This window comes from Spermophilus citellus (assembly GCF_964194105.1).
Source record: "Spermophilus citellus genome assembly, chromosome: 12".
NCBI lineage: Eukaryota > Metazoa > Chordata > Mammalia > Rodentia > Sciuridae > Spermophilus > Spermophilus citellus.
In genome coordinates this window covers 4058802-4086211 of record NC_138198.1, presented here as the reverse complement: position 1 = coordinate 4086211, position 27410 = coordinate 4058802, and the positions used below count along the sequence as shown (strand labels likewise).

The 27410-nt window shown below is 41.7% G+C and overlaps 1 protein-coding gene across 2 annotated transcripts in view; it reads right to left on the bottom strand.

The window, feature by feature from the left end:
* SHC3 (SHC adaptor protein 3) overlaps positions 1–27410 on the bottom strand; it is a 176425-nt gene that overhangs the window by 27454 nt on the left and 121561 nt on the right. The window contains exons 8-11 of one of the 2 annotated variants that reach the window (XM_081263309.1): positions 20279–20429; positions 19089–19188; positions 16629–16787; positions 10478–10773 (exon numbers count right to left, since the gene is read on the bottom strand). In XM_081263309.1, coding sequence (XP_081119435.1) covers positions 10478–10773; positions 16629–16787; positions 19089–19188; positions 20279–20429 — 706 coding nt within the window. The remainder of the gene's footprint in view (positions 1–10477; positions 10774–16628; positions 16788–19088; positions 19189–20278; positions 20430–27410) is intronic. The other variant, XM_081263310.1, reaches the window with a different exon arrangement.

Genomic DNA, 27410 nt, shown 5'->3' with positions numbered 1-27410 from the left:
GAGAGGCCCCGAGAGGCCTCATTTCTGTGAGAAAGCAGCAGAAGGCATCACCTGAACCAGAGTGGGCGTGCACGCCAGCTTTTCGTTTTTTCAACAAAGTGTCTGAGGTTATCCTCTTGGAAGGAGCAAAGGTTCATCTTGGATCGTGGTGGCAGAGGGTCCAGCCCATGGTCACGTGACCCTGGTGGCCTTTGGGCCTGTGGTGAGGGAGCACACCACGGTGGGAGTACCTGAGGGAGCAAAGCTGCTCCCCTCCTTTGGTGGCCAGGGAGCAATGACCTACAGGAAGGGACAAGAGCCCATCAGCCCCTGCCAGGGCCCCTCCCTGTGGCCTCACTTCCTCCCACGAGGCCCCACCTCCTGAGGGCCCCACCTCCAACAGCACCAGAGGCTGGGGAGCAGCCTTCAGCACTGTGGCCTCTGGGGGACACTCCTGACCCAAACCAGCAGTGAGGGGGCCACCAAAGAGCGCAAACTGAGGCGAGCCCCACGTGCCAGATTCTGCACAGAACCCTTCTGGAACAAAGGACCATCCTGGCAACCACTGGGGAAGCAGGAGCCGGCTCCGGAGCATCAGGTGGTAGAGCTACATCCATGTGGACGTCTGGGTTTCGAGGGCTGCTCTGCAGCCGTGAAGGACCATGTCTTTGTGGGCACCCGAGGTTGATGAAGGATTGGGCCAAGTGGCTCTCCAATGATTCCAAGGGAAAAAACAAAACTTTTGTCCTATACTCTCAGAAAATATTCCACAGAGCCAAGGGGATGAGATCCAGGAGAATCCCAAGGTCCAGCAGGGCCGCCAGGCCCCCTGGATAGAGGAGGAAGTCCTGAGAGGCCACTGCCCAGGACTAAAGGACAGAGAGAGAAAGAGAGAGAGGAAGGATCCACGTGTTTCAAGGCCCAAAACAACTTTTGCTGTTGTTTTGCTCTTCTTTTTCTAGGATTTTGAGATGAAGTATGAGATCATTTATTTGTTGGTTTTTTTCTTTTTTTAAGGAATGAACTCCAAGCAATGAATTTTCCTCTTAGAACTGCTTTCAATGTGTCCCACAGATTCCAATATGTTGTGTCTGTGATTTCATTTAACTCTAAGAATTTTTTAATTTCCTCCTTGATGTCTTCTATAACCCATTGATCATTCAGTAACCCATTGTTCATTCTCCAAGTGATGCATGATTTTTTCCTTCCTTCTTTTATCTTTGATTTTCAGTTTCATTCCATTATGATCAGATAAGATGCATGGTATTATCTCTACTCCTTTATATTGTCTAAGAGTTGCCCTGTGACATAATATATGATCTATTTTTGAGAAGGATCCATGTGCTGCTGAGAAAAAAGTGTAACTGCTTGATGTTGGGTGGTATATTCTATATATGTCAATTAAGTCTAGGTTGTTAATTGTGTTATTGAGTTCTATATTTTCCTTATTTAACTTTTGTTTGGAAGATCTGTCCAGTGGTGAGAGAGGTGTGTTGAAGTCTCCCATGATTATTGTATGGTGGTCTATTAGACTCTTGAACTTGAGAAGAGTTTGCTTGATGAACGTAGGTGCACCATTGTTTGGGGCATAAATATTTATGATTGTTATGTCTTGTTAGAGACACGGCATCTGATAGAAGAAAATGTTGGCTACGACCTACATACTGTGGGGTCGGGCTCCAAATTCCTCAATAGGACACCCATAGCACAAGAGTTAATATCTAGAATCAACAAATGGGACTTTCTTAAACTAAAAAGTTTTTTCTCAGCAAGAGAAACAAGAGAGGTAAATAGGGAGCCTACATCCTGGGAACAAATTTTTACTCCTCACACTTCAGATAGAGCCCTAATATCCAGAGTATACAAAGAACTCAAAAAATTAGACAATAAGACAACAAATAACCCAATCAACAAATGGGCCAAGGACCTGAACAGACACTTCTCAGAGGAAGATATACAATCAATCAACAAGTACATGAAAAAATGCTCACCATCTCTAGCAGTCAGAGAAATGCAAATCAAAACCACCCTAAGATACCATCTCACTCCAGTAAGATTGGCAGCCATTATGAAGTCAAACAACAACAAGTGCTGGCGAGGATGTGGAGAAAAGGGTACACTTGTACATTGTTGGTGGGACTGCAAATTGGTGCGGCCAATTTGGAAAGCAGTATGGAGATTCCTGGGGAAGCTGGGAATGGAACCACCATTTGACCCAGCTATTGCCCTTCTCGGACTATTCCCTGAAGACCTTAAAAGAGCATGCTACAGGGACACTGCTACATCGATGTTCATAGCAGCACAATTCACAATAGCAAGACTGTGGAAGCAACCTAGATGCCCTTCAATAGACGAATGGATAAAAAAAAAAAATGTGGCATTTATACACAATGGAGTATTACTCTGCATTAAAAAATGACAAAATCATAGAATTTGGAGGGAAATGGATGGCATTAGAGCAGATTATGCTAAGTGAAGCCAGCCAATCCCTAAAAAACAAATGCCAAATGTCTTCTTTGATATAAGGAGAGTAACTAAGAACCGAGTAGGGACGAAGAGCATGAGAAGATGACTAACATTAAACAGGGATGAGAGGTGGGAGGGAAAGGGACAGAGAAGGGAAATTGCATGGAAATGGAAGGAGACCCTCAGGGTTATACAAAATTACATACAAGAGGAAGTGAGGGGAAAGGGAAAAATAATACAAGGCGGAGAAATGAATTACAGTAGAGGGGGTAGAGAGAGAAGATGGGAGGGGAGAGGAGAGGAGGGGGGATAGTAGAGGATAGGAAAGGCAGCAGAATACAACAGACACTAGAATGGCAATATGTAAATCAGTGGATGTGTAACTGATGTGACTCTGCAATCTGTATACGGGATAAAAATGGGAGTTCATAACCCACTTGAATCAAAGTGTGAAATAAGATATATCAAGAACTATGTAATGTTTTGAACAACCAATAAAAAATAGAAAAAAAAGGCCCAAAACAACCACCAGACAGACTAAAACTTGTCAAAAAGGGGAAGAAATAGAAGTGACGTAAATTTAGGTGGTCCCTTTGCAACATAAAGAAATGACACCTTAAATGGTCACATCAACGGATATAATAATTCAAGGAACGTAATATTAAGTTAGGAATAAGGACATATCATAAGTCAGCACATTCCTTTGGGATGGGGCAGGGTCCCTATCAAGTGAACTTTCAGAGACACTGCTGACATTGTTTTGTCTCCGAAATGGGGGCAGGGTGAGGAGGGCAGGGTCGGGGTGTAGAGCTGTCCATTAAGTGCTTTTCTGCTACATCTTACTTGGGTGTATTTTTGGTGTCACGTTGATAAAAACATAAAAGGTATATTGCTGAGGTCATTTTGAAGGGCAAACACTCCATGTTCCTTCCTGCCTTCCACAGCCACCTGTCCAGTTTGGGGTTAATGGGTGGGGAGGGGGGTTGACACGTGCCACCTCTCCAGCAAGGCCAGGTAACACACAGAGGTGTGTGAGCTGCCGCGTAACACCCGGAGGACTTGGTGTAAGTCAGGGCTGAAGCTGTGTTGGGTGAAGCTTCTGAGAATTCAGATTTTGCTTTTTCCTGCAGCACAGCCTAGTCTGCCTGAGACAAGCGGAACTTCAAAACAGCAAGGTATTAAGTGGAGGGGGTAGGGGACTTTTTAAAAAGTGACCTATAACTGGGCATGGTGGTGCACACCTGTAATCCCAGCAGTTTGGGAGGCTGAGGCAGGAGGATCACTAGTTCAAAGCCAGCCTTAGCAACTTAGTGAGGCCCTTTCTCAAAATAAACCATAAAAAGGACTGGGGATGTGGCTCAGTGGTTAAGGTCCCCCTTGGGTTCAATCCCTGATACCAAAAAGAAAAAACAAATGTGACATATAATCATTGTACCAATTTATGGGGTACAATGTGATATTTTGATCCATGTACACATTGTATAATGATCAGATCAAGAAAATTAGCATATCTATCACCTCTCATGTATCATTTCCTTATGGAAAAGCATTCAGAATCCTTTTTTCAGATATTTGAAATATACAATGCATTACTGTTAGCTAGTCACCCTGCTGTGCAATAGAACCAGAATTTATCCCTCCCGGCTAACTGTGACTTTGTTTCCATTAGCCAAACTTTCCCCTTTCTCCCTCCCCTTCCTCTTCCCAGCCTCTGGTAACCACGATTTTACTCTCTTCTAGGAGATCAGTTTACTTGGATTCCAAACGAGTGAGATCACATGGTATTTGTCTTAGTCGTAGATGGACACAATACCTGTATTTTATTCATTCATTTTTATGCACTGCTAAGGATTGAACCCAGGGTTCACATGTGCTAGGCAAGCGCTCTACAATGGAGCTACAACCCTGGCCCCCAGAATCTGTTATTTTACTTGTGTGCGGGAGGGGTCTTTTTGATAATGGCCATTCTAACTGGGGTGAGATGATATTTCACTGTGGTTTTGCTTTGCATTTCCCTGATACGGAGTGATTTTGAGCATTTGTTTACACACCTGTTGGCCATTTGTGAGTCTTTTTTTTTTCTTTTTTTTCTGAGAAATGTCTATTTAGGTCTTTTGTCTAATTTTTAATTGAACTTGTTTCCTATTGAGTTGAGTTCTTTATGTAATCTGGGTATTATTATGAAGAGTTTGCAGGTTTTCTCACCCATTGTTGGGTTGTGTCTTCATTCTGTTGACTGCTTCCTTTGCCTTTTTTAAAATATTTATTTTTTAGTTGTACACAATACCTTTATTTTGTTTATTTATTTTTACGTGGTGCTGAGGATCGAACCCAGGGCTGCGCACATGCTAGGCAAGCGCTCTACTGCTGAGCCACAACCCCGGCCCTTCCTTTGCTTTTCATGTCGACACTGTCCCATTTGTGTGGGGTGCCTTTGCTATCTGTGATTTTGGAGGCTAATCTAAAGAATCCTGTTTTTTAAGTCACTCTCAGGATAAAAGAAAAATCTAGTAAATGTGGGAGTGTTGGACTGTGGCTGCTGTTTGGTGATATAAAAGCCCCAGTGTGCCCTCTTACATGTGCAAGAACTTGAGACTGTGTGGATCGGGCACATGGAAAGCCCAGTCACCTGTGTGGCCGTGGCACATCCAAATGGGAGCAGGGTGGCTGCCCTACTGTGCTGTCCTAAGGGATGAATCAATGGTGAGTGACTCAGAGGAGAGTTTTGGACACCCAGGCTGACTATATGATTCAGAAGATGTTGAAATTTTTTAAAAGGTGTGTATGGGGGCGCATTTCCAGCTGCATCTCATCCAGTTTTGATGGACTCCAGTCACCGAACTTCCCACCTGCTATTTTAGGGTCAGGAGTTTCAACACCTCACCAGGGACACTCATAAGCTGCCACCACTGGCCTCCTCGCCCAGGTTCCCAGTGACCTCGGCACACGGGGGAGGCTCCGGGGCTGGTAGACACTGGAGTAAATTTAGATGCAGAACTGCTTTGCAGCCTTCCATCTCTGGGTGATCTGTTCTGCCAAGTTCCCTCCTTTATAGTCAGGGACCGACCAATTACCATGAAAATCAGATGAATAAATATTGAAGAGAATGTGTTCAGCGTCTATTTTGGTGTCCTCACAGCAAGGAAGCGATGCTACATTTTTAATTAAGTCTTTCATTTCCATTTTCTTTTCATCTAAAGCTATCCTCCATAGGATCAATTTAACTCGATAATCAGATCCAGATAAAAGCCCCCCCCCCCCCCCGCAAAGAAAAGCCATTAGTAGGTTTGACTTAACAAATGTTCTCAGTGGTGCCACACATTTCTCCTCCAAAATTAAAATACATGAAAACTTTGAGTAATGGCTTCTGTGGACACCCGGCTTAACCATGTTACTCCAATTCCATTTCCTCATTTTCTACATCATCTTGAAACTGGTTTGTGAATTTATGATAAATACATTATTAGTCGTGCATATCTCTCTCTCTAAGTTATTCTTTGGCCCTTTAAAGACTAAACGGAAAAACGTAATCATCTTTGTTCTATATAATGACATATTTAGCTGGATTTTCACATTTGTGTTTTTTAATAACTGTGGGGAGCCATTCTGACACGTGATTGGGTGACTCCCGTTAAGGGCCTGAGGTGCTCTGGCTGTGTCGAAGCTTTCCTGACCCTTTCCTGATGAGAGAGCCCATCCGTGTGGGGGTGTGCCTGACCACTGACCCCGGGGGCCTAATCACTGACCCTGACCTTGGAGTGCAGCCCCCCCTCAACCTTCTCCCCTGAATCTCTTGTTCCCCAATAAAAGGCTACTCCCAGGCGTGTTCAAACTCTCTCTCTCCTGCCAGCCCTGAGTAATCCTTGCTGCCCTGCTGGGCGGCTAGAGGAGGGAACCAGAGAGGGGAGCCGTCTCGTACCTAGCAATATAAATAAGGTAAATGAGTCTGTGTGTTTTATTTCAATCTCATCTAGCTAACTTTATGCCTAGAACCTCATTAATGAAACCATTGCGCAGGCCGCGTGGTAGAAATAACCTAGATTTTCAAGTGAAGTATGTAGATTCTCATAGAATTGCTTGAGTATTTTCTCTCCTATTTTCTTTAGTTAACCACAACGGAATTATTAGATGACCTAAGTGGGTAGAAAGAACCTTGGGCTGGTTCTAGTTAGAAAAATCTTGCTTGTAAATCTACATCTGTAGTAAGGTGTGACCCTCATGCCCCTGTACACATACATCACTGTAACTCCCTGGATTCTCAACTACTAAAGCCCAAGTTGATCAAGCATTTATCAAATGATTATTGAACACCTACTGTGTGCCAGGGACCATTCCAGTTGCTGGGGGTGGACAATAAACAAAGCCACTACCCTTATCAAGATCAGAGGCTAGAGGAAGCAGAGAGGCAAATAATAAGCAAATTAATAAATGGGCACCAATGCTTGCTTGCCATAAGTGCATTAAAGCCCAAACAAATCAGAACAAAGAAATAGGAAGCACACAGGGAAGTAAATCCATCAGGGAAGAGTCTCCTGGTAAGCCACCTCTGATTTGGAGAAAGTCTGGCCCGCTCTAGGAAGCAAGTGTGGCCATGTGATCTTGACACCCAAACCAGATGAACACACACAGGCGCAAAAGCAGTAAAGACAGTTGAGAGGGACGTCACGTCAGAGTCTTCAAAAAATCCTAAAGAAAATATGAGGTATCCAAATCCAACAGGGAAGGCAGGTTTAGGATAGGATGCAACATCAGAAAGACCTCCCTGTGGCATTCTTACATGGATGGATTTAAGAAAAACATCACACTATTATCTCAAAAGATGCTGAAGAAGTATTGGATGAAGTTCAATACCTACATATGATAAGAGTTATTAGGTAAATAATATGTATAAGTTCCACCAAAGCAGAGATTTTTCTATTTAAATTGGTTCACAGATACAGACCGGGTGCCAAAAGTTGATGTCTGGAGTTGGTAGTTATTCCGTGCACACATTTGTTAAATGAATGAATGAATGAATGAATTCCTTTAGGTTGAGAAGAACAGACCACTAAAGGGCTACGGCAAACATCCCTAAGGGAAGAAAACTGCAAAACATTTCCTTGCAGTTGGGGTCAGGCAAGGGTGCCCCCTCCTGATTAATGTTCATGGCTGTACCTAGTCAGGGTGGTAGATCAGGGGCCAGGATGGGCCCTGGAAAGCAAGAGACAAGACTCCCAGTATCTGCAAAGACTGAGTGCCAGGGAGCCTGCCAGAATCAGCAAAATCTCTAGGCACAAGATCCCTCCACATTCCTCTTCCTACAGCAGTCATTGTTAAGAAAATGTAACTAAAAATAACATACTACTTACAACAGGGACTAAAACTAGACACTTCAGAAATAACCTAACAAGCCGAGTGCAGTGGTACACACTTGTAATCCCAGCAACTTGAGGCAGGAGGATCACAAGTTCAAAGCCAGCCTCCATACGTTAGTGAGGCCCAAAGCAACACAGCGAGATCCAAATACAGAAATAAAGAGGAGTGGGATGTGGCTCAGTGTTTAAGCAGCCCCGGGCTCAATCCCTGGTACCAAAAAACAAACAAACAAACAAACAAAAACCAAACAAAGGGAACACAAGAACTTTCTAGATAGACTTTTAAAACTCTCTCAAAGAATATCTTAAAAGTCTGAGTAAGTGGTTCATCACATCATGGGGTGATGATCTAGTATTGAAAACTGGCTGTTCTTTGCCAAAATAATCTATACATGTAGCATAAGTCCTATCAAGATCCCAGCATGTATTTTGGGTGACTGATTTTACAAACAAAATAAAGAAGAATGAATGTTTGAGAGCATGCTTGGACCATTCTGATAAAGGAAAGTCAAGAGAAGGACTCACACCACCAGATACTAAGACAGCTGCCAAGTCCTAACAAGGAAAAGAGCACAGTTCTTACACAGGAATAAACAGTCAGGTCGATAGAATGAAGAATCCAGAAATAGACCCGGGATGTCAAGAACTCAGTATGTTATAGAAGGAGAAGGAACTTTGGTATGACAGAGAGACAATGAATAATTTGGTAAATGGAAAGCAAAAAAAAAAAAAAATGGACTTACTATAATGAAGACTTAAAAATTTAGGGTTTCCTATCTCATATCGTATTCAAAAGTATTTCCCATTGAAATTAAACCTAATTGTGAACAACAAAACTATAAGGCTAGAAGAAGAGAAATAGAAAAAAAAATACAGAAAACAGTGCCTTTGTGATTTGTGGGTGAGTAAAAATTTAAAACTCAAAAACATTAATCCCAAGGGTAAAATTTGGTGGATTCAGCATTCCAAAGAAAGACTTCTATTTGATGAAGAACCTCACAGGCAAAATGATCAAATAAGCAAAGAAGAAGAAGGAAGGAGAAGAAGAGGAGGAGGAGGCGGCACATGGAAATTCTACTGCTGAAAAACTCAAAAAGAAAGTCAAAAGAAAAGCCTGGGAACAAGAGCATAACACTTACAGGAGACAGACCTGTTGTTCTTGGCTAATGATATGCAATCAAAGAATTGCACATCTGGCCATGAACTAGGACTTTACTCCTTACTCCTACCAATTAGCAAAACTAGACAGACGCGATCTAGGAAGACTGAGGATGTAGGGTCCCCCCACCAGGGGTGCACCTCAGTAGCCCAGCTAATCTGGAAGCAAATGCAAACCCTGGTGAAATTAAATATGTATTTCCTGTGACCAAAACTTCCACCCCTGGCATATGCCTCAGAGACACTATCCCTGGGATAGAGAGAAACAGGCCTGAGGGTCTGTAGCAGCTTATACAACCTTCTCCAGAGAATTTAGAGGGACTCAAAATGTGCATCTGAAGGTCCCCAGGCAATCCCCCAAAGTGATGATCCAATACACAGAAAGCGCCATTGATACAACTCAAGAACTTGAGAGGAAGGAAGGAAATTAAAGAAGATCTGTGGAGCATCATGTTTATAAATTTCTAAAAGACATGAACACAAAATATATATTTTCATAGATGACATCTATATAAAAAATTACTACAGAAAATAGACCTGGAAGGAAATGGTTACATTTATTATATTCCATGCCTGGGAGGTGGTTGTCTTGGTGGAAGAGAAAGAGGAATTATGCAAACAGATGTTTCAAGAATGCTGGCCCCCTCAAGTGACCCCCCGCCCACCTGCACCCGCCTACACACAGAGGATCTGTTCACATCCAGATGAAGACTAAAGCTTCATTCCTACCTGTCAGTCACTTAAATAATTCTACCTTGCTTTTTGTTTCCACTGCATAAGAAGTTTTAAACAACAATTCTGGAATTTACTCAGCAGTTAATTCAGTTGCATTTAGTGCAATTATTTGGAGTATACCCAGGGTGAAGTCCAATCTACTTATTGATTGGAAGATGGCCAATTCAGCCAAACCCACACAATTATCCAGACACAACTGCACAGCCAGAAACGGTCAAACTCAGCCTCACTGGGCATCACCTCTCGTAGAGGAAAAAACTAGAGACTAATTGGTTAGGATCTTCCTTACTGTTCAGCACTTTTGCAGCCTATAGATAAAATCTCAGAGACTCAACTTTCAGGAATTTTTGAGATAAATATTAAAATACCAGAAGCCTGTGCTTCCTTGTCTGTTATGAATGTATTAAGAAGAAAAATGTCCTTTTTACAGATTTAGTTTCACCTTTCACTTTTAGACTTTAATTCCAACTGAAGGTACTCTGGAATATGATATGAGACAGGAACCCAACATTTTTAAAGTCTCTGCATAGTAAGCCAAAGTTCCTGTATTTATTTACCTAAAAGTATAGGAAAGTCAAAACTTTCATTGCAGGCCATGAAAGTTTTCCCAAGTTTTATGACTTGCATGGGGCCCTGACCATCGACACCTGCTCTCTGCCTCTGTCCCTGGCACGCACATGTGGATAGGGGACAGAATGCAGGGGTCGCCCCATGTGGTGTCCCAGAGAGTAGAGTTGGTTAAAGACAGGTACAAGCTCATGAGAAGGCCCTGTCCCGTGCCTTACCGTGCCTTCAGGGTCCACTAGCAACAGATGCTTGGCCTGGCCGTGGTGCATGCCCGTGAGGACGAAGGAGCCTGGGTTGGTGGTGCTCTTTCTGACCAGGAAGTCTCCGTCTTTCTCCAGCAGCCCCTCTGCCTCCTTCCTACTCATCTCTCCTTGGTACCAAGGCTCGGCATTCAGTTCCTCCAGCATCTTGGCATCGGGGGCTCTGGGTGAGACAGGGCTGATGCACTCCACGGAAGCTGCCTTGTTCAACATGGGTCCCAAGGACTGGTTCCTGAGTGCATCTTCAAAAGGCTCTGCATCAAGGGACATTTGCCAGCAATGAGTCAGTCAATCACCACAAGAGCAAATGATCAAAATACCACGTAAGAGATGAAAATGCAAACATAACCCCCCCACACCCAGGGCAGGAAAACTAGGAAAGAAGAACTGGCTGGTAATATATCAAGACTTATCATAACCAGTAATTACAAGCACAGCCCAAATGTTGGCATGACTCCCTCTGGGGAGTCTGTTTTCCCTGACAGCAGGAAGTTCTACTTTGTGCCAAGGATTCAAGTTCACCCTCTGTCAGCTAGATAGTAGGACTTCGTCACTGCACACTGCAAGAGGCCATACATAGCTCATTCCCTCCAATTTCCCTGGAATATCAGCCATATTTCTTAATAAATTCCAAATAAAAACTTGCTAATACCAAAGGTGAAGGCAAGTTATGCAGCTTTGATTTCATGTAGAACCTAAGCCCAACTTACCAACAGTTTACTTCAGAATCTTTGGGTACCCCTTGTGTGACTTCTAGGATAGGAACTCTTAACTCCTTTGACCTTCATTTATTTCCCCACCACAAAGGGCTTGCTTGAATTCCTGACACCACGCTTGGCTTTATCCCCCTTGAAGCGCACTTCTGTCTACAAGGTGGCTGTGGATGGGGAAACTGCTGTTCCAGCAGCAACAAAAACCAGTGGCAAAGAAAGTAGACAGAAAAGTCTAATTCAGTTTCAACATTCAGTTTTCCAGTAAGGTGGTAGGTACCAAAGCACTCTGGAAAATGAGCACAGGCTGTGAAAAGGTGTGATGAGGATCCCACTGCCCACCCAGCGAGGGGCAAGCACCACAAGAAGAGGAATGGTTCTCTCCTGGGCACAGCTACATCTCCAGAGCCCCATGTTGTTCCTAGGACATAGTCCATCTTTAAGTATTCAATGGGTTCCGTCAAATAAGCTAAATTTGGCAAATATTAGAGGGGGATAGAAAGAAAAGAGATGAATACATGAAACCAAAATTAGATCTTTTCAATAGCTGCGAAGTGTCACAGGTTTAGGGAGGAAAAGAGGTTAAAATGATAGGCTAAGATTAGGTCTGTGGGTTTTCCTCTTTTGTCATCTTATCTGATCACCTGGAGTAATTGGAAATTTGTGTTATACTATTTCTGCATCATCTCCACCTTTTCTATCGTCACCATCAGCAGCAGCATCCCATTTGTCCCCACATTCACATTGGTCAGCACAGTCACCATCAGCACCAACATGATCTCCATCGCCATCATCACCATCATTATTTCTTCATAATCACCATCATCACCATACCACCACCATCACCATCATTGCCACCATCACTATCGCCATCATTACCATCACTACTGTTTCCATAATCTTCACCACCACCACCATCATCTTCTTCATCACCACCACCATCACCACCATCAACATCAACACCATTGACATCATAATCTTCATCACCAACACCATCATCACCATCACTACCATTTCCAACATCATCTTAATCACTACCACCATCATCACCATCACCATCACCATTATTATCATCTTCATTATCACCATCATCACCATTTCCACCACCATCACCACCATCAACATCAACACCATTGACATCATAATCTTCATCACCAACACCATCATCACCATCACTACCATTTCCATCATCATCTTAATCATTACCACCATCATCCACCATCACCATCACCATTATTATCATCTTCATTATCACCATCATCACCATTTCCACCACCATCACCACCATCAACATCAACACCATTGACATCATAATCTTCATCACCAACACCATCATCACCATCACTACCATTTCCATCATCATCTTAATCATTACCACCATCATCACCATCACCATCACCATTATTATCATCTTCATTATCACCATCATCACATTTCCACCACCATCACCATCATTGCCACCATCACTATCACCATCATTACCATCACTACCATTTCCATAATCTTCATCACCACCATCATCATCACCATCACCATCATTACCATCTTCATAATCACCATCATCACCATTACCACCACCATCACCATCATTGCCACCATCACTATCGCCATCATTACCATCACTACTGTTTCCATAATCTTCACCACCACCACCATCATCTTCTTCATCACCACCACCATCACCACCATCACCATCAACACCATTGACATCATAATCTTCATCACCAACACCATCATCACCATCACTACCATTTCCATCATCATCTTAATCATTACCACCATCATCACCATCACCATCACCATTATTATCATCTTCATTATCACCATCATCACCATTTCCACCACCATCACCACCATCAACATCAACACCATTGACATCATAATCTTCATCACCAACACCATCATCACCATCACTACCATTTCCATCATCATCTTAATCACTACCACCATCATCACCATCACCATCACCATTATTATCATCTTCATTATCACCATCATCACCATTTCCACCACCATCACCACCATCAACATCAACACCATTGACATCATAATCTTCATCACCAACACCATCATCACCATCACTACCATTTCCATCATCATCTTAATCACTACCACCATCATCACCATCACCATCACCATTATTATCATCTTCATTATCACCATCATCACATTTCCACCACCATCACCATCATTGCCACCATCACTATCGCCATCATTACCATCACTACCATTTCCATAATCTTCATCACCACCATCATCATCACCATCACCATCATTACCATCTTCATAATCACCATCATCACCATTACCACCACCATCACCATCATTGCCACCATCACTATCGCCATCATTACCATCACTACTGTTTCCATAATCTTCACCACCACCACCATCATCTTCTTCATCACCACCACCATCACCACCATCAACATCAACACCATTGACATCATAATCTTCATCACCAACACCATCATCACCATCACTACCATTTCCAACATCATCTTAATCACTACCACCATCATCACCATCACCATCACCATTATTATCATCTTCATTATCACCATCATCACCATTACCACCACCATCACCACCATCAACATCAACACCATTGACATCATAATCTTCATCACCAACACCATCATCACCATCACTACCATTTCCAACATCATCTTAATCACTACCACCATCATCACCATCACCATCACCATTATTATCATCTTCATTATCACCATCATCACCATTACCACCACCATCACCATCATTGCCACCATCACTATCGCCATCATTACCATCACTACCATTTCCATAATCTTCATCACCACCATCATCATCACCATCACCATCATTACCATCTTCATAATCACCATCATCACCATTACCACCACCATCACCATCATTGCCACCATCACTATCACCATCATTACCATCACTACTGTTTCCATAATCTTCACCACCACCACCATCATCTTCTTCATCACCACCACCATCACCACCATCACCATCAACACCATTGACATCATAATCTTCATCACCAACACCATCATCACCATCACTACCATTTCCAACATCATCTTAATCACTACCACCATCATCACCATCACCATCACCATTATTATCATCTTCATTATCACCATCATCACCATTTCCACCACCATCACCACCATCAACATCAACACCATTGACATCATAATCTTCATCACCAACACCATCATCACCATCACTACCATTTCCATCATCATCTTAATCATTACCACCATCATCCACCATCACCATCACCATTATTATCATCTTCATTATCACCATCATCACATTTCCACCACCATCACCACCATCAACATCAACACCATTGACATCATAATCTTCATCACCAACACCATCATCACCATCACTACCATTTCCAACATCATCTTAATCACTACCACCATCATCACCATCACCATCACCATTATTATCATCTTCATTATCACCATCATCACCATTACCACCACCATCACCACCATCAACATCAACACCATTGACATCATAATCTTCATCACCAACACCATCATCACCATCACTACCATTTCCAACATCATCTTAATCACTACCACCATCATCCACCATCACCATCACCATTATTATCATCTTCATCATCACCATACCACCACCATCACCATCAATGCCACCATCACTATCACCATCATTACCATTACTGCTGTTTTCATAATCTTCATCCCACCACCGTCACCATCACAACCATTTCCATCATCATCATCATGACTATCACCATCATCACTCACATCACCATCATTGCCACCATCACTATCGCCATCATTACCATCACTACCATTTCTATAATCTTCATCACCACCATCATCATCACCATCACCATCATTACCATCATCACCACCACGAGTATTATTCAGCACTAGTGCTTCAAGATAAACAACACAGTGCTGGCTTGTATTTTTAATTACTTTTTAATAGACATGAGCCTCTCTAAGACCCTTTCTACCATCTGTTTCCCCTTCTCTGGTTTCTGGAGCTGATATAGAAATTAATTGATGGGAAATTAGAAATTAATTGGTGGAAAAAGAATAGCTCTGGTTCCCATTTTCCTCAAAGCCCAACTAACCCAGCTCTCCCCAGGCTCTGGGGCCAGGAGTCACTGGGAAATGGACTACGTTAAACAGTAAAAATGGCCTGCCCAAAAATACAATGGCAAAACTACCTTTGGGATATACTACAACAACCGAAGCAGAGGTGGGAGGGCCACCACTCTGCTCTCCAGTTTAGGAATCTGGTTCTACATTATTTGGGCTGTTTTCTCATGAAGGGATCTAAGGTTCCTCTCAGCATTAAGATTCAAGTGTTCTTCTAGCTGAGGTGATTTTTGACAAAATGAGAGTCAAAATGGGAGTCCAATGAGTCTAGGCAGCCAGATTGGCTGAGGAATAGAAAGTGACCTGATTCTCAAGGCATGTTACCCCAGCCTCACCCACATCAGAACCTGGAGTAGCAAGAACTAGACCAGCAGAGCCTTTTACACATGGTGAGGTTCTTAGCCTCTAGGATTCTCCATCTCCTCCTCTATAACATAGGGATGATGTTAGTAATAATATTGTCTACCTCCCAGATCTATATGACAAACAGAAATCCCACGGTTCACATGCCACCACATGGCCACCTCTGATCACCACTCATCCCCCTCTTATTTTGCGGTTCAGAACTTGTGAGCACTTCTTACCATCTGGTGATACACAGTTATTTGTTTAAAACCCATTGAGTGGAGACCATCTATTTGGCTCTCTGTGTATCTCCCACTAAATAGAAAAGTATTTGACATCTGGGAAGAACTCAATAAATTTTTGGAAGTAGGTAGGAGAAAAGAGAGAGGAGATGAAAAGAAAACTGAGAGAAACAATGAGAAAGAGAGAGAGAAAAAAAGGGAGGGAGAGAAAGAAAATACATGTAAGAGAGAGAGGTGCTCTGTGATTTCTTGTTTATCGTCGGTCCTGCCTGGTAGACTGACTCTGTGGGTACGGCCCATTTCATCTTTGCATCTTTGACAACTAATACAACAGTTGGCATTTAATAGGCAATTAATATTTAAGTGTGTAGATCAATGAGCACTTTTATTTGTGCACATTGTTTATCTCAATACACTTTTAGGTCTTCAAGAAGGAAAGTCTTTTCCAGAAAGAGAGGGAAACTGGCTTTGCCTCTTGACTGTAGAGAGGGTTATATAAGTTCCTAAGCCATAAATGAGCCCAATCGTAGCCCAGAAAAGTGCAGCTAATCACCACCATTAATCAAAACCCTGCTAGCAGGAAATCCAGTCATTGCACAGAGAGCAAATAAAAGTCAGTGTAAAGGGTAACTTCAAAAGAGAAGAAAGGAAGAGACAAACGGAAACCTACTCATGTCAAAGAGGTCTTTCCGTGGGCTGCTCTCTGCACTGTTGGCCACGGCTGGCCAGGCCTGCGGTGGGATGTGCTGGGTGTTGACATAGGTGGGTACTTCTCCCATGGGGGCCGCATGTGATTTCCCTTCTGGCATAGTGTAGATGTCCAGGGACCCTGCAACAAGAAAACACGTCCCTCTTTCTCTGAGCATGGCGACCCTATTCATGCCTCTATAGTGAAACCACCCGCCATTCCACAGAAGGGTTCCTTAAGCCTACCAACAAGAAGATTCTTCCTGAAGATCCCCATCAGCTAAATTCTCCTCTTCTAAGTCTGCCATCCTGGCTGTATCCTGGCTAGGATGCTTCTCTGTCAAATGGGATCTTCCAGCTAACCTTAGTGGGGTACCGTATTGGTTAGGGGTCTCACCAAAGGTTCTGGGCCACACTGTCCCCAGGGTCCTGCAAGCCCCGCAGCCAGAAGATGCCCTGCTTCCTTCTCTCCTTTACAACACTCTGGGATGAAATCACTGAGCAGGAGGACCATCGAGCTTGGTTTAACCACTCTTTATTTAAGTGTCCTCGAATGCTTTATAAATTATGAAGTGCCTCCTCAGAACTGAGACAGTTTCCTTACAACACAGAGCTACCCCTGCTGACCCGGATCTATAAGGGAGCCAGGGTGGGTGCGTGATGGGGGAGGCCCCTCTTACGCGGCAGTGATGCTCCTCAATTGGACCTCTCAGCTGGTCAAAGGGGTGCTGAGGCTGAGGGAGCCCAGAGTCCAGCTCTTCCATCACCCAGAGGTGGCATAAGAGATGTTGCCCACGACTGCCTGTTTGGATTGCTATTCCTGTGTCGCCCTGCCTCCAACGCAGCTAAACAACCCAAGAGAATGCCCTGGGGTGCTCTCCTTTCTGGAAAGAGGGTATCTTCATACCCTGGGGCCAGTGATATGTTGAAGATGGTTCCGTGTAACTGGCAAGAGTCAGTTCAGGACTTTTTAAAAACCTTGCCAAGAGCCTATGGCTAGGTGTTGGCCAGCACACAGCCATCTCCCAGCCAGCACGTGTGAGGGGGAGTCGGCATGCTGATATTGCTTCCCTGGGAGGCTTCACCTGCAAAACCACGAGCTGCGATTCTACTCTCTGAATCCCACACACTATTTCTATGTTTAAGAGGCTATTTCTGGATCACCTGCCCCAGGTTAAGAAGTGCTATTTAAGTGTACACCTTTGAGTATATTGTGAACAAATCTCCACAAGCTCATTTCAAAAAGGAAATCAAAAGCCCATGAATGACCTTGCTGACACTCCTTTCCCACTGCAGATGACAGCAGATGCTGAACGGGGACAGATGGACACCCACCACGATGGTCCCTGAGTCCACACTCACTTAGGAGGAAGAGCTACTAGAAAATGAACAATCTGTTTTATGGGAAAACATACTTATTATTTTTCAATAAGGGCTTGAGACTTATGAGTCTCAAGTTCCAGACGGGGAACTTGTTTCAGATTCATTTTGCCCTGGTGGGCCAGCTACGTTCTCTGATCTTGAACCTGCTGGAATAACTTAAATATACAAAAAAAAAAAAGACTTATTTTACAATAAACCTGATTTATTTCATAATAAAGTAAATATCTAGAAGAAAGAACACATCTATTTTAGCCTCTGACAATTATCTCTCTCCATGCATACGTTACATAATACATTTTAAACATAAATAGAACAGAGGTGAATGGCTCATGGTGAAAAAGCACCTTGACAAAATCATATCTTTGATTATTTCCAACTTACTTCAAGGCAGAGCCACATGGTGGCTTTAGCTTGGCCTTATGCTTTGTTGAGGGGGTCAACCCTACAGCTCTCCCTTTCACTGGGGTAGAGAAGACATGAAATTCTTTTGTATGAGGAAAATTTGAAAAATTGTCACTTGGTTCTTGGCACAAATGGTTATAACCACGGGGTAAATCTTAACATTAAATTTACATTCCTAGTGGGGTGAGTTGGATCCACCTCATTTAGACTTTGTAGCAGGACCACAGAACCATTGGAAGAGATAAGAACATTTTTGAGAAGGGAAAAGGTTTAAAATTAAAAGACTTCAAGGATAAATGGACAGATTGACGGAGGGATGAATAGATGGATGGAAGACAGATGTTGGAATGGAAGTATTTATATTAATAACTGTGAGCAGCTAGCAAGTTCTTAGCAAGTTGTATGTAAATGATTATAATTCTATCTGGATACATCCAAATTATTCTTAGAGGATGTCTGGATTATAGATAGTTGCATCTACATTAGATATAGTTAGATAGCCACATTTAAGTTATTTTTAGTATGTGACATAAGTGTGTTGTTAGATTGGCTAAGACCTGGACATGTCTTCTGAAAGCAGGTCGGCGCTGTGTCTGGTCTGTGCCACTCCACAGGGACCACAGCCCACTGGTGCATGTTGTGTTTCTCCCGGCCTCACCTTGCCTCTCACCTTGCCTGGAAGGTGTCTGCTGCCAGTCTTCGCCAAATGTGTCTCCCAAGTGTCTTCCCTGGTAATAAGTTTGCTCTTTTCCTGCAAACTATAGACACATGTAAATATAGAGAAAGAAAGCTTTACCCTCTACCCCTCCCCCATCTTGGAAAGCCACAGTGCAGTGGGCGGGACCTTGAGGGGGTCTTGGCTTTCTCTGTTACGTCCAACTTTCCTTTGATGCCTCCGAGTCTGTGTTAAAATTTGATAAATAAATTCGTGTGGGTGTGAGCAAAAGGCTGCACCCTGTCAGATCACACACACAGCCTCCTTGTTTCCATGACCTCACAGTCCCTCCCCAAACGTGACTGTAAAGTCAGCTCTGGCCCATGTGGCTGCGTCACTGCACATATTCTAAGATGGATTTTAATTAAAGAGAGTATCCATGTGCCATATTCCACTTCCCATCCAATGCCTAGCATTCAGAGTCATTTATGTTAAGGGAAATACACTTCCTGAAAACCAGAAGCTTCCCTCTCGGTGTTAGACCTTTGACATCGGTGTTATTTTGCCATTTTAAGGCCATTATCATTCACATAAGTAGGTCATGGTAAAAAAAAAAATGTCCATGGCTGGGGGCTCAGGGGTAGAACATGGGCTTGGTATGCATGAGGCTCTAGGTTCTATATCAATTCTGGGGGGAAAAAAGAAAAGAAAAAAATTCCTACAAAAAGATAGAGATATAATTCTAGAAAGCAATTTAGATTTAAAGAAAAATTTTGAGTTGGAGGGGGAATGAGGGAAAGAGAAAAATGCAGAAGATTCCCATACTTTAAGGTTCTCTGTCCACTCTCTTTTCAGAGAACCCCCAATATCACACACCTTTTAAAGGTTCCAAATTCTATCTTCCCCTCATGAAGATCAATCACAGCATGAAGGGGTTGGTCCTACAATAGAGAGGACTCCCCAGATGCAAATCTCAGGAACCACAATATGATTCTAAGGCACCTGGCTAACACAGCGTGATGTTAAACAAAAAGTCTCTCCCATTTGTACACTTGGTGGAACCCAGCAAAAGAAAGTATGAGTGATTGTGTCAAAGGTTAATTGGAATATCGCCTGAAAAAAAAAAAATGGATGAGAATAAAAGGCAATCAAGTTCGGTGAGCCTCCAACCCAGGAGAAAATGCAAGACTTACCTGGGCCGAGTCAGGGGCATGGGGTCTGTTTTTCAGTCGAGCATCAAGGAAACCTCCTGGAGGGGGCACCTTGCTGGGAATGCTGTTGTAATAGGGGTGGTCTGGGCCCTCCCCCTCCTCTTCTGTCCAGGGTTCATCTAGACTCTGCATCCTGTTAAAAGATTTTCAAGACTTTCACCAAAGTGGAGCTTATAGGCAAACCCAACAGATCTAACGTAAGCACCTGCTTGGTTTGGAGATGCCCCTCCCTCAAAAAGGTTGATGTGTTAGAGGCTCGGTCCTCCGTCAGCAGGAGGTGGTAGGACCTTTAAGAGGCATAGCCTAGTGAGAGGGTCATAGACAATTGAGAGTGTGCCCTCAGAAGGAATTGTAGGATCTAGGTCCTTTTCTCTGTTTTCCTGTTTCAAGAAGTGATCTCCTTCCTCCCATGTGCTCCCACCATGATGTGGTACATCCACGATGGCCCTTAGAGAGCTGAGAATATGATAGTACTATGCCCTTCTACCCCAAAACTGTGATGAATAAACCTCTTTTCTTTACCGAGATACCGAGCTTCAGGTATTTTGTTATAGTAATGTAAAATGAACTTATAAAGAATCTATTGCCAAGAACAGAGAATTCAGTCACTGCCTTCTTAGCCATCTATATCTTGGGTATACATAAAAAAAAAATCAGATGATAATTTGATCAAAATGTCTGCTTTATTCAGACTTATACCCATTGGAAAATTCCAATCATATTTGACACAGTCCTTTTTGTTCATTTTAATTGAGAAAGAAATAATTTATAAGTAAAGATAACCATGTTTTCAAGGTACAAGCACACATTTCAATATGTCATGAAATTTATATAGAATTGAAATCAGCTAAAAAACAATGAAGATTAAGAGACCTCAGAGAAAATGGCAGATTAAAGACCTTTAAAAATTATCTCTTCCATAGAAGCAACAATAAAACTGTCCAGAGATAAACTTTGATCAGAAATTACTTTTCCCAAACTCTGGAAATTAACCAGCAGCTCAAGAAACTTGCAGCATCCCAGGGAGTATTTATTTGTTAAAACTTGTAAAAACAGTATCTTTGTGGCATTTTTAAATTGCCCTATTTCCATCTCTGTGGTAGCCTGGGAAACCAAGTGTCCCTAATCACAGTGAAAACCAACACCCGGGCAGTCATGGAAGGGCAAAAAAGTAGCGAGACTCCTTCAAAGCCCCATTCCCAGAAACTGACATTATTTGACCTGATTGATCCTTGAAAGACCCAACTCCCAAAGCTGTCCTTCTCTACATTTATTTTTAATTAATTCATAATAATCATGTATACTTATGGGGCACAGTGTGGCAATTCAATACATTTATATAATATGCAATGATCAAATCAGAGTAATTAGCATTTTCATCTTCTAAAACGTGATCATTTCTTTGCATTTGCTAAAGCTGTCTTTATTTGACCTAATTTGGAGCTCACCCAAAGAGACAAAGGATCTCATCCCCAGGGCACTTGTCAAAAACAATTAGAGGTGATTGTTTAACATTGTGGCTTACTGAGGCAGTGGGTGACATTTGGGTTGAACAGTAGATTAATCAAAAACCTTGAAAGGAAAAGCTGGCAACATATTTCTGGGAATTTAGAAAGCCACATGCTTGTGTATGCCTAGGGTCATGTGCCTGTACAAGACCAAGGTAAGAAGCCCTAAGCTCTCACCCCTGGCTGACCTTGACTGTCTGTATGAGCAGAAAGTGAAGGTTAAGGTAAAGTTGTCAACTGCCTGGCTGAAGGTTGAAGGAATGCCCCAATATACACACACACAGCCCCATCAGTAGAGACTGGGAGACTTAGTGGTTCCAGACATTTAAGGAAACATGTCTTCAAGCATTAGCAAAGCAACATAGCTAGCCAAGCACAACCATGGGTGGACATATATGACAAAGAATATAGACTTCACATATTGGGTAGAGAAAAGTCACTGAAACAAACAATCACAAACAACAACGACCACTCTGAAAAGGGGAGAAATATGGTTTTCATTTTCCACATTATATCATTTAAATTTCCATTTTTAATAAAAATTATCTGGCATATGAAGAAACATGACACAATAGCTTGTGTATAGGAAAAAATAAATACATGGAAATGGTCCCAAGGAAACTCAGACTTTGGACTAAGTAAACAGACCATAAATTAACTACCTTAAATGTGGTGAAAGAATTAAAGAGCCAAGTATAAAAACTAAACAGGAGAATGATGCCTTGTGAGATAAGGAATATTGATATAAATACAAAAAGAATAAAAATAAAACACATTCTACAGTTGAAAATTCTAATAACTGAATTTTTTTAAAAAAAATCATTCAAGGGTATTAACAGCAGGTTTGAGCAGGCAGAAGAACGAAGGACAGGACTTAAATATAGGTCAACTGAGATTAATTAGTCTACAGCGAAGAAAGAAAATAATGATTAAGGAAAATGAACAGATCCTCAGACACCTATAGGACTCCATTAAGGATATCAATGTACACAAAATGAAATCCCCAAAGGAGAGCAAGACTGAGGAGGGCAGAGGAAAAAAACATTTGAAGACATAATAATGAAGAAAATGAAGACATTTGAAAAAAGAGAGGTCAATGGCAGAGGAAAATCCTAAATCTTCAGTAATTGCATTCAATATAAATGCATTAAACATTCCAACAAAAAGTCAGAAATTGGCAGAATTGATTAAAATATGATTTGAATATATATTTTCTATGACAGACAAAGACATTTTAGGAAAAAACAAAGGGAGAAATAGACAATTCAACAATAATACTTGAAGACACTAATATGCCACTTTCAATAATAGATGGAACAAATAGAAAGAATATTAAGAAATAGAACTTTGACCAATATAATAAACCAATTGGAGCAAAGAGACATTTACAAAAATACTCTGCCTAACAATAGAGAAATAAAAGTTTTTCCTCAAGTACATATGAAATGTTCTCCAGGAGAAACCATATATATGTTAAGCTATTAAATGACCCTCAAAAAATTTAAAGGACTAAAATCCTGAAAAGTATGTTTTCAAAGAATGTTGAAATCAAAATGAAAATAATAGGAATATTGCAGGATTCACAAAATGTAGAAATTAACTTATTTCTAAATAAACATAGATCAAAAAAGAGATCACAAGAAAAATTAGAAATTTTTTTGAAATGAATGAAAATAAAAACAACTCTCCAAAAGTTATAGAAGAAAATAAAATAACTGCTCATAGGGAAATACCTATACAATAAAAAACCTAAAGATAAAGATCTCAAATTAATAACTGACCTTCTACCTCAAGAACCAGAAAAGAAAGAGCAAACTAACCCCAAAGCAATCAAGAGGAAGAAGATACCATTAAAATAGAAATAAAGGAAATGAACAACAGAAAAACAACCAAGAAAATTAATGAAACCAAGAGTTGGAAAGATCAGCAAAACTGTCAAAGATCTAGATAGACTGCCCAAGGAAAAATTATACATTATAAAAATTATAAAATCAAATTGTAAAAATCAGAAATGAAAGAGAAGATAATACTATCAACCATACAGAAACAAAAAGGATTACACGAGAAATGATGAATAATTGATGCCAACAATTTTGCAGATAGAAAATTGCAAACTATTAAAACTGACTCAAGAAGAAATAGAAACTCTGAATAAGTAATAAATAACAAGATTGAATTTGTATCAAAAAGTTTACCCTCCAAGAAAAGCCTGGGAACATATTGCTTCCTGATGAATTCCAATAAACATTTAAAGTAAAATTAACAGCAGTTCTTCAAAAACTCTTGTTAAAAATAAGCAAGGAGGCAACATCTCCAAACTCAATCTATGAGGTCAATAGTACCCCTGATTCCAAAACTAGACAAAGACATCACAAGAAAAAATATCTATATCAATATCCCTTATGAATATGGATGAAAAATACTAAATTATTCCTAATAAGCCAAATTCAACAACATGTAAAAAGAATTATACACCATGACAAAATGGGATTTATCTCAAGAATACAAGTTTGGATCAACATTAAAAAAAAAGTCAGCGGCTGTAATATACCATATCAATAGAATAAAAAATAAATACCAGATAGTATTAATATCACAGAAAAAAAGAAAATATCCAACACATTTGCATAATAAAACACTAAAATAATAATAAAACACTTGGAATTGAAAGTCATTTCCATTAAACACATCTATGAAAAGACCACAGCTCACGTCACAACTAAATGATGAAAGACTAACTACTTTCCCTTAGAGCAGGAGAATTACAAGAATGTCCCCTCTTGCCTGCTCTATTCATTGTATTGAAGATTCTAGCCAGAGAAGAAAGATAAGAAAAAGAAATAAGAGGCACTTACATTAGGAAGGAAGGAAGGAAGCAAGCAAGCAAGCAAGCAAGCAAGCAAGCTAGCTACCTCTCTTTGCAGATGACTTTATCTTCTCAATAGAAAATCCCAAGGTATCCATAAGAAAGTTATTAGCAGTAATAAATGAGTTGAGCAAGGTTGATAGATACAAGATAAATGTACAAAAATCAAGTGTATGTTATACATTAAAAATGGGAAATAAACAAAAATAAAATTAATGAAGAATTCCACTTACTATAGCATCAAAAGGAATAAATTATTTAAGGGAAAATTACTAAAACAAGTACACTATTTATATGCTGAAAATTACAAGACATCTTGAAAGAAACACAACCCACAAAACTAGAGAAAATATCTGGTAATCATAGATCTTTTTTTTTTTAAAGCCTATATCCAGAATATATAAAGAACTCCCACAATTCAACAATAAAAAGATAAGTATCCTGACCTTAAAAAATGGACTAAAGATTTGAGCAGAACTTTCTCCAAAGAAGACATACATATGACCAATACATGCATGAACAGAGGTTTGACGTCATTAGTCATCAGTAAAATGAAAACGGAAATCCCCATGGAGACCACTTCACTTGCACCAGGGTAGCTCAAATCTCATTAATGGATTGATCCATGGATGGATTCATGGTTTAATGGTCCCCTGACACGTGGTGAGAACTTAGGGGGTGGGGCCGACTTGAAGGAGCTGGGTCCTCCAATGGCACCTGAAGGCTGTACCTTGTCCCCTGTCCCTCCTTTCTCTTGCTCCTGGTCTCTCTCTTTGCCTCTGGGCGAGAGCTTTGAGCCCCCACGTGATGGGGCCCAGTGAGGAGGAACTGGAATCTCTGAAACCAGGAGATGCCCATTTCTAAAGCACAACCGTGGTCTGCGGAGCGCTAGCTGCACTGCAGTCGTGGTCTTCTCTGGCGTGGGGTGGAGCACAGACCACAGCCCAAGCCACCGCTCGTTTAAAGGTCCTTGTCTTTACTTTCAGTTAAAGAAGGGTGACGGGTCCAGGTCACAATAAATGGACACAATGAGCAAAAAAGACACAGGAATAAGTGACTCCTCCCACCAGCAGGGAGAGAAGGGGAGGGGGATCCTGCGCAGCCTGGGAGACCCTCACCCGCCCATCTCCACCCCTGCAATGTGGGACACCATGTACCAAATCCTCCCGCTTCTAGCAAATACTTCCCTATTTGGAAAGAAGTGAGAAGAAGGGGGGAAGAGGGGGGGAGGGGATGGGGGGATGAGGAGGAGGAGGAGGAGCCAAAGAGAACTCCCCCAAACAGAAGCGCCTGCCATGCTAACCTCTAGGACCCTGGCACCACAGGAAGAAGGCCTGCAGTGTCCTCCACAGTGTAGGTCTCCAGAGGACAGGGCAGGTGGAGGCAGCACGCTTGTCTCACAGAGCCAGGCTGATCCAGCAGCAGGTGGAGCTGGTCCCAGGTGGTCCCAGGGGCTCTACTTGATCCGCCCTCCTGGAGCCTGGGCAGTGAACGCACTGAGCACCGGCCTTGAAGGTGAGATGCTCAGCAGGACCAGCCTCCGCAGCACCAAGCTATAGCAAAGGCCCCTGAGATGTTCTGTTATGGAAATTTCATCGATATTTACATCTGAAGTTTCTCTCAAAGGTTAAGATTCTGTCTACTTCTTTTTCTTTCCTCCCCAAGACCTTCAGACTTAAATAGGATGCTTAATCACATACTCAGGACTTCATACCTTCAACCTGTTGCCAGAGAAGCAGAACAGTTAAATTAACTCTTCTCTACCCAGGTTTGTATAAATCGTTTGATCTGACTTTTACAAATACAGAACATTTTAAAAAATACAGAAAGCCTTAATAATCATTCTTAAAGACACCTAGGCATCCACCACTGAGATTAATCAAATGTTAAACCATTCAGCTATGTTTTATGCTACCTTTCTTTTGGGGGGGAGGGGACTAAAATTTCCCCTAGGAACTCAAGAAATAAAATAAATACATAAATAAAGAAAAGAAAATAGAAAGGAAAGGAGGGAGAGGAAAGGAAGAGAGGGAGGGAGGGAATTGATCCCACTTGGATGGTAGATATGTTAATAATGTGTTAGTGGTAGAAACTAAATGCTGGATATATGGGTATTCACTCTAAAAGTCTTTGTGTAATATTGAAACATTTTATTATTAAATGTTAGGGCAAAAATATGTTTAAAAAATACGTTTGACAAGTACATTTCAAACCAACCCATCACCCCCACCCATCCTCAGATACCCTGCCGCAGATGTGTAGTATTCTGATATGTTTTGGATACTCCTTACACACGTGTACATATCCATAAACTATATGTACAGTTGCTTATGTATTTTCAAAACATGTGGTGAAAAGTAAACACTCACACTCATTTCCAATTTCTTCAAGATTTATCCTGGTCATACACATATACTGATGGATTCTTTAACCACTATGTCCACCATGTAAAAAAAAAAAAAGTCTGTTGACTTGTTCTCCGACCAGGGTACCCAGCCACTGGACTTCCTCCCCTTACCTCCCCTTAGAGACCTGTCCCGGCCGCAGCAGGCTGAACCTTCTATCAACCTCGAGAAGGTGGGCTTTTCACATTGGCTCCCCAATGAAGGTCTTAAAGGGAATTTTCCAGGGAATAAGGAAAGAGATTAAAAGTCTCTTTCCGGAGAGGTCAAGAGGAAAAGGGAGATTAAGTGGGCCTTCATAATAGTGGACTGAAGACAGACACTGACCTATGGCTACA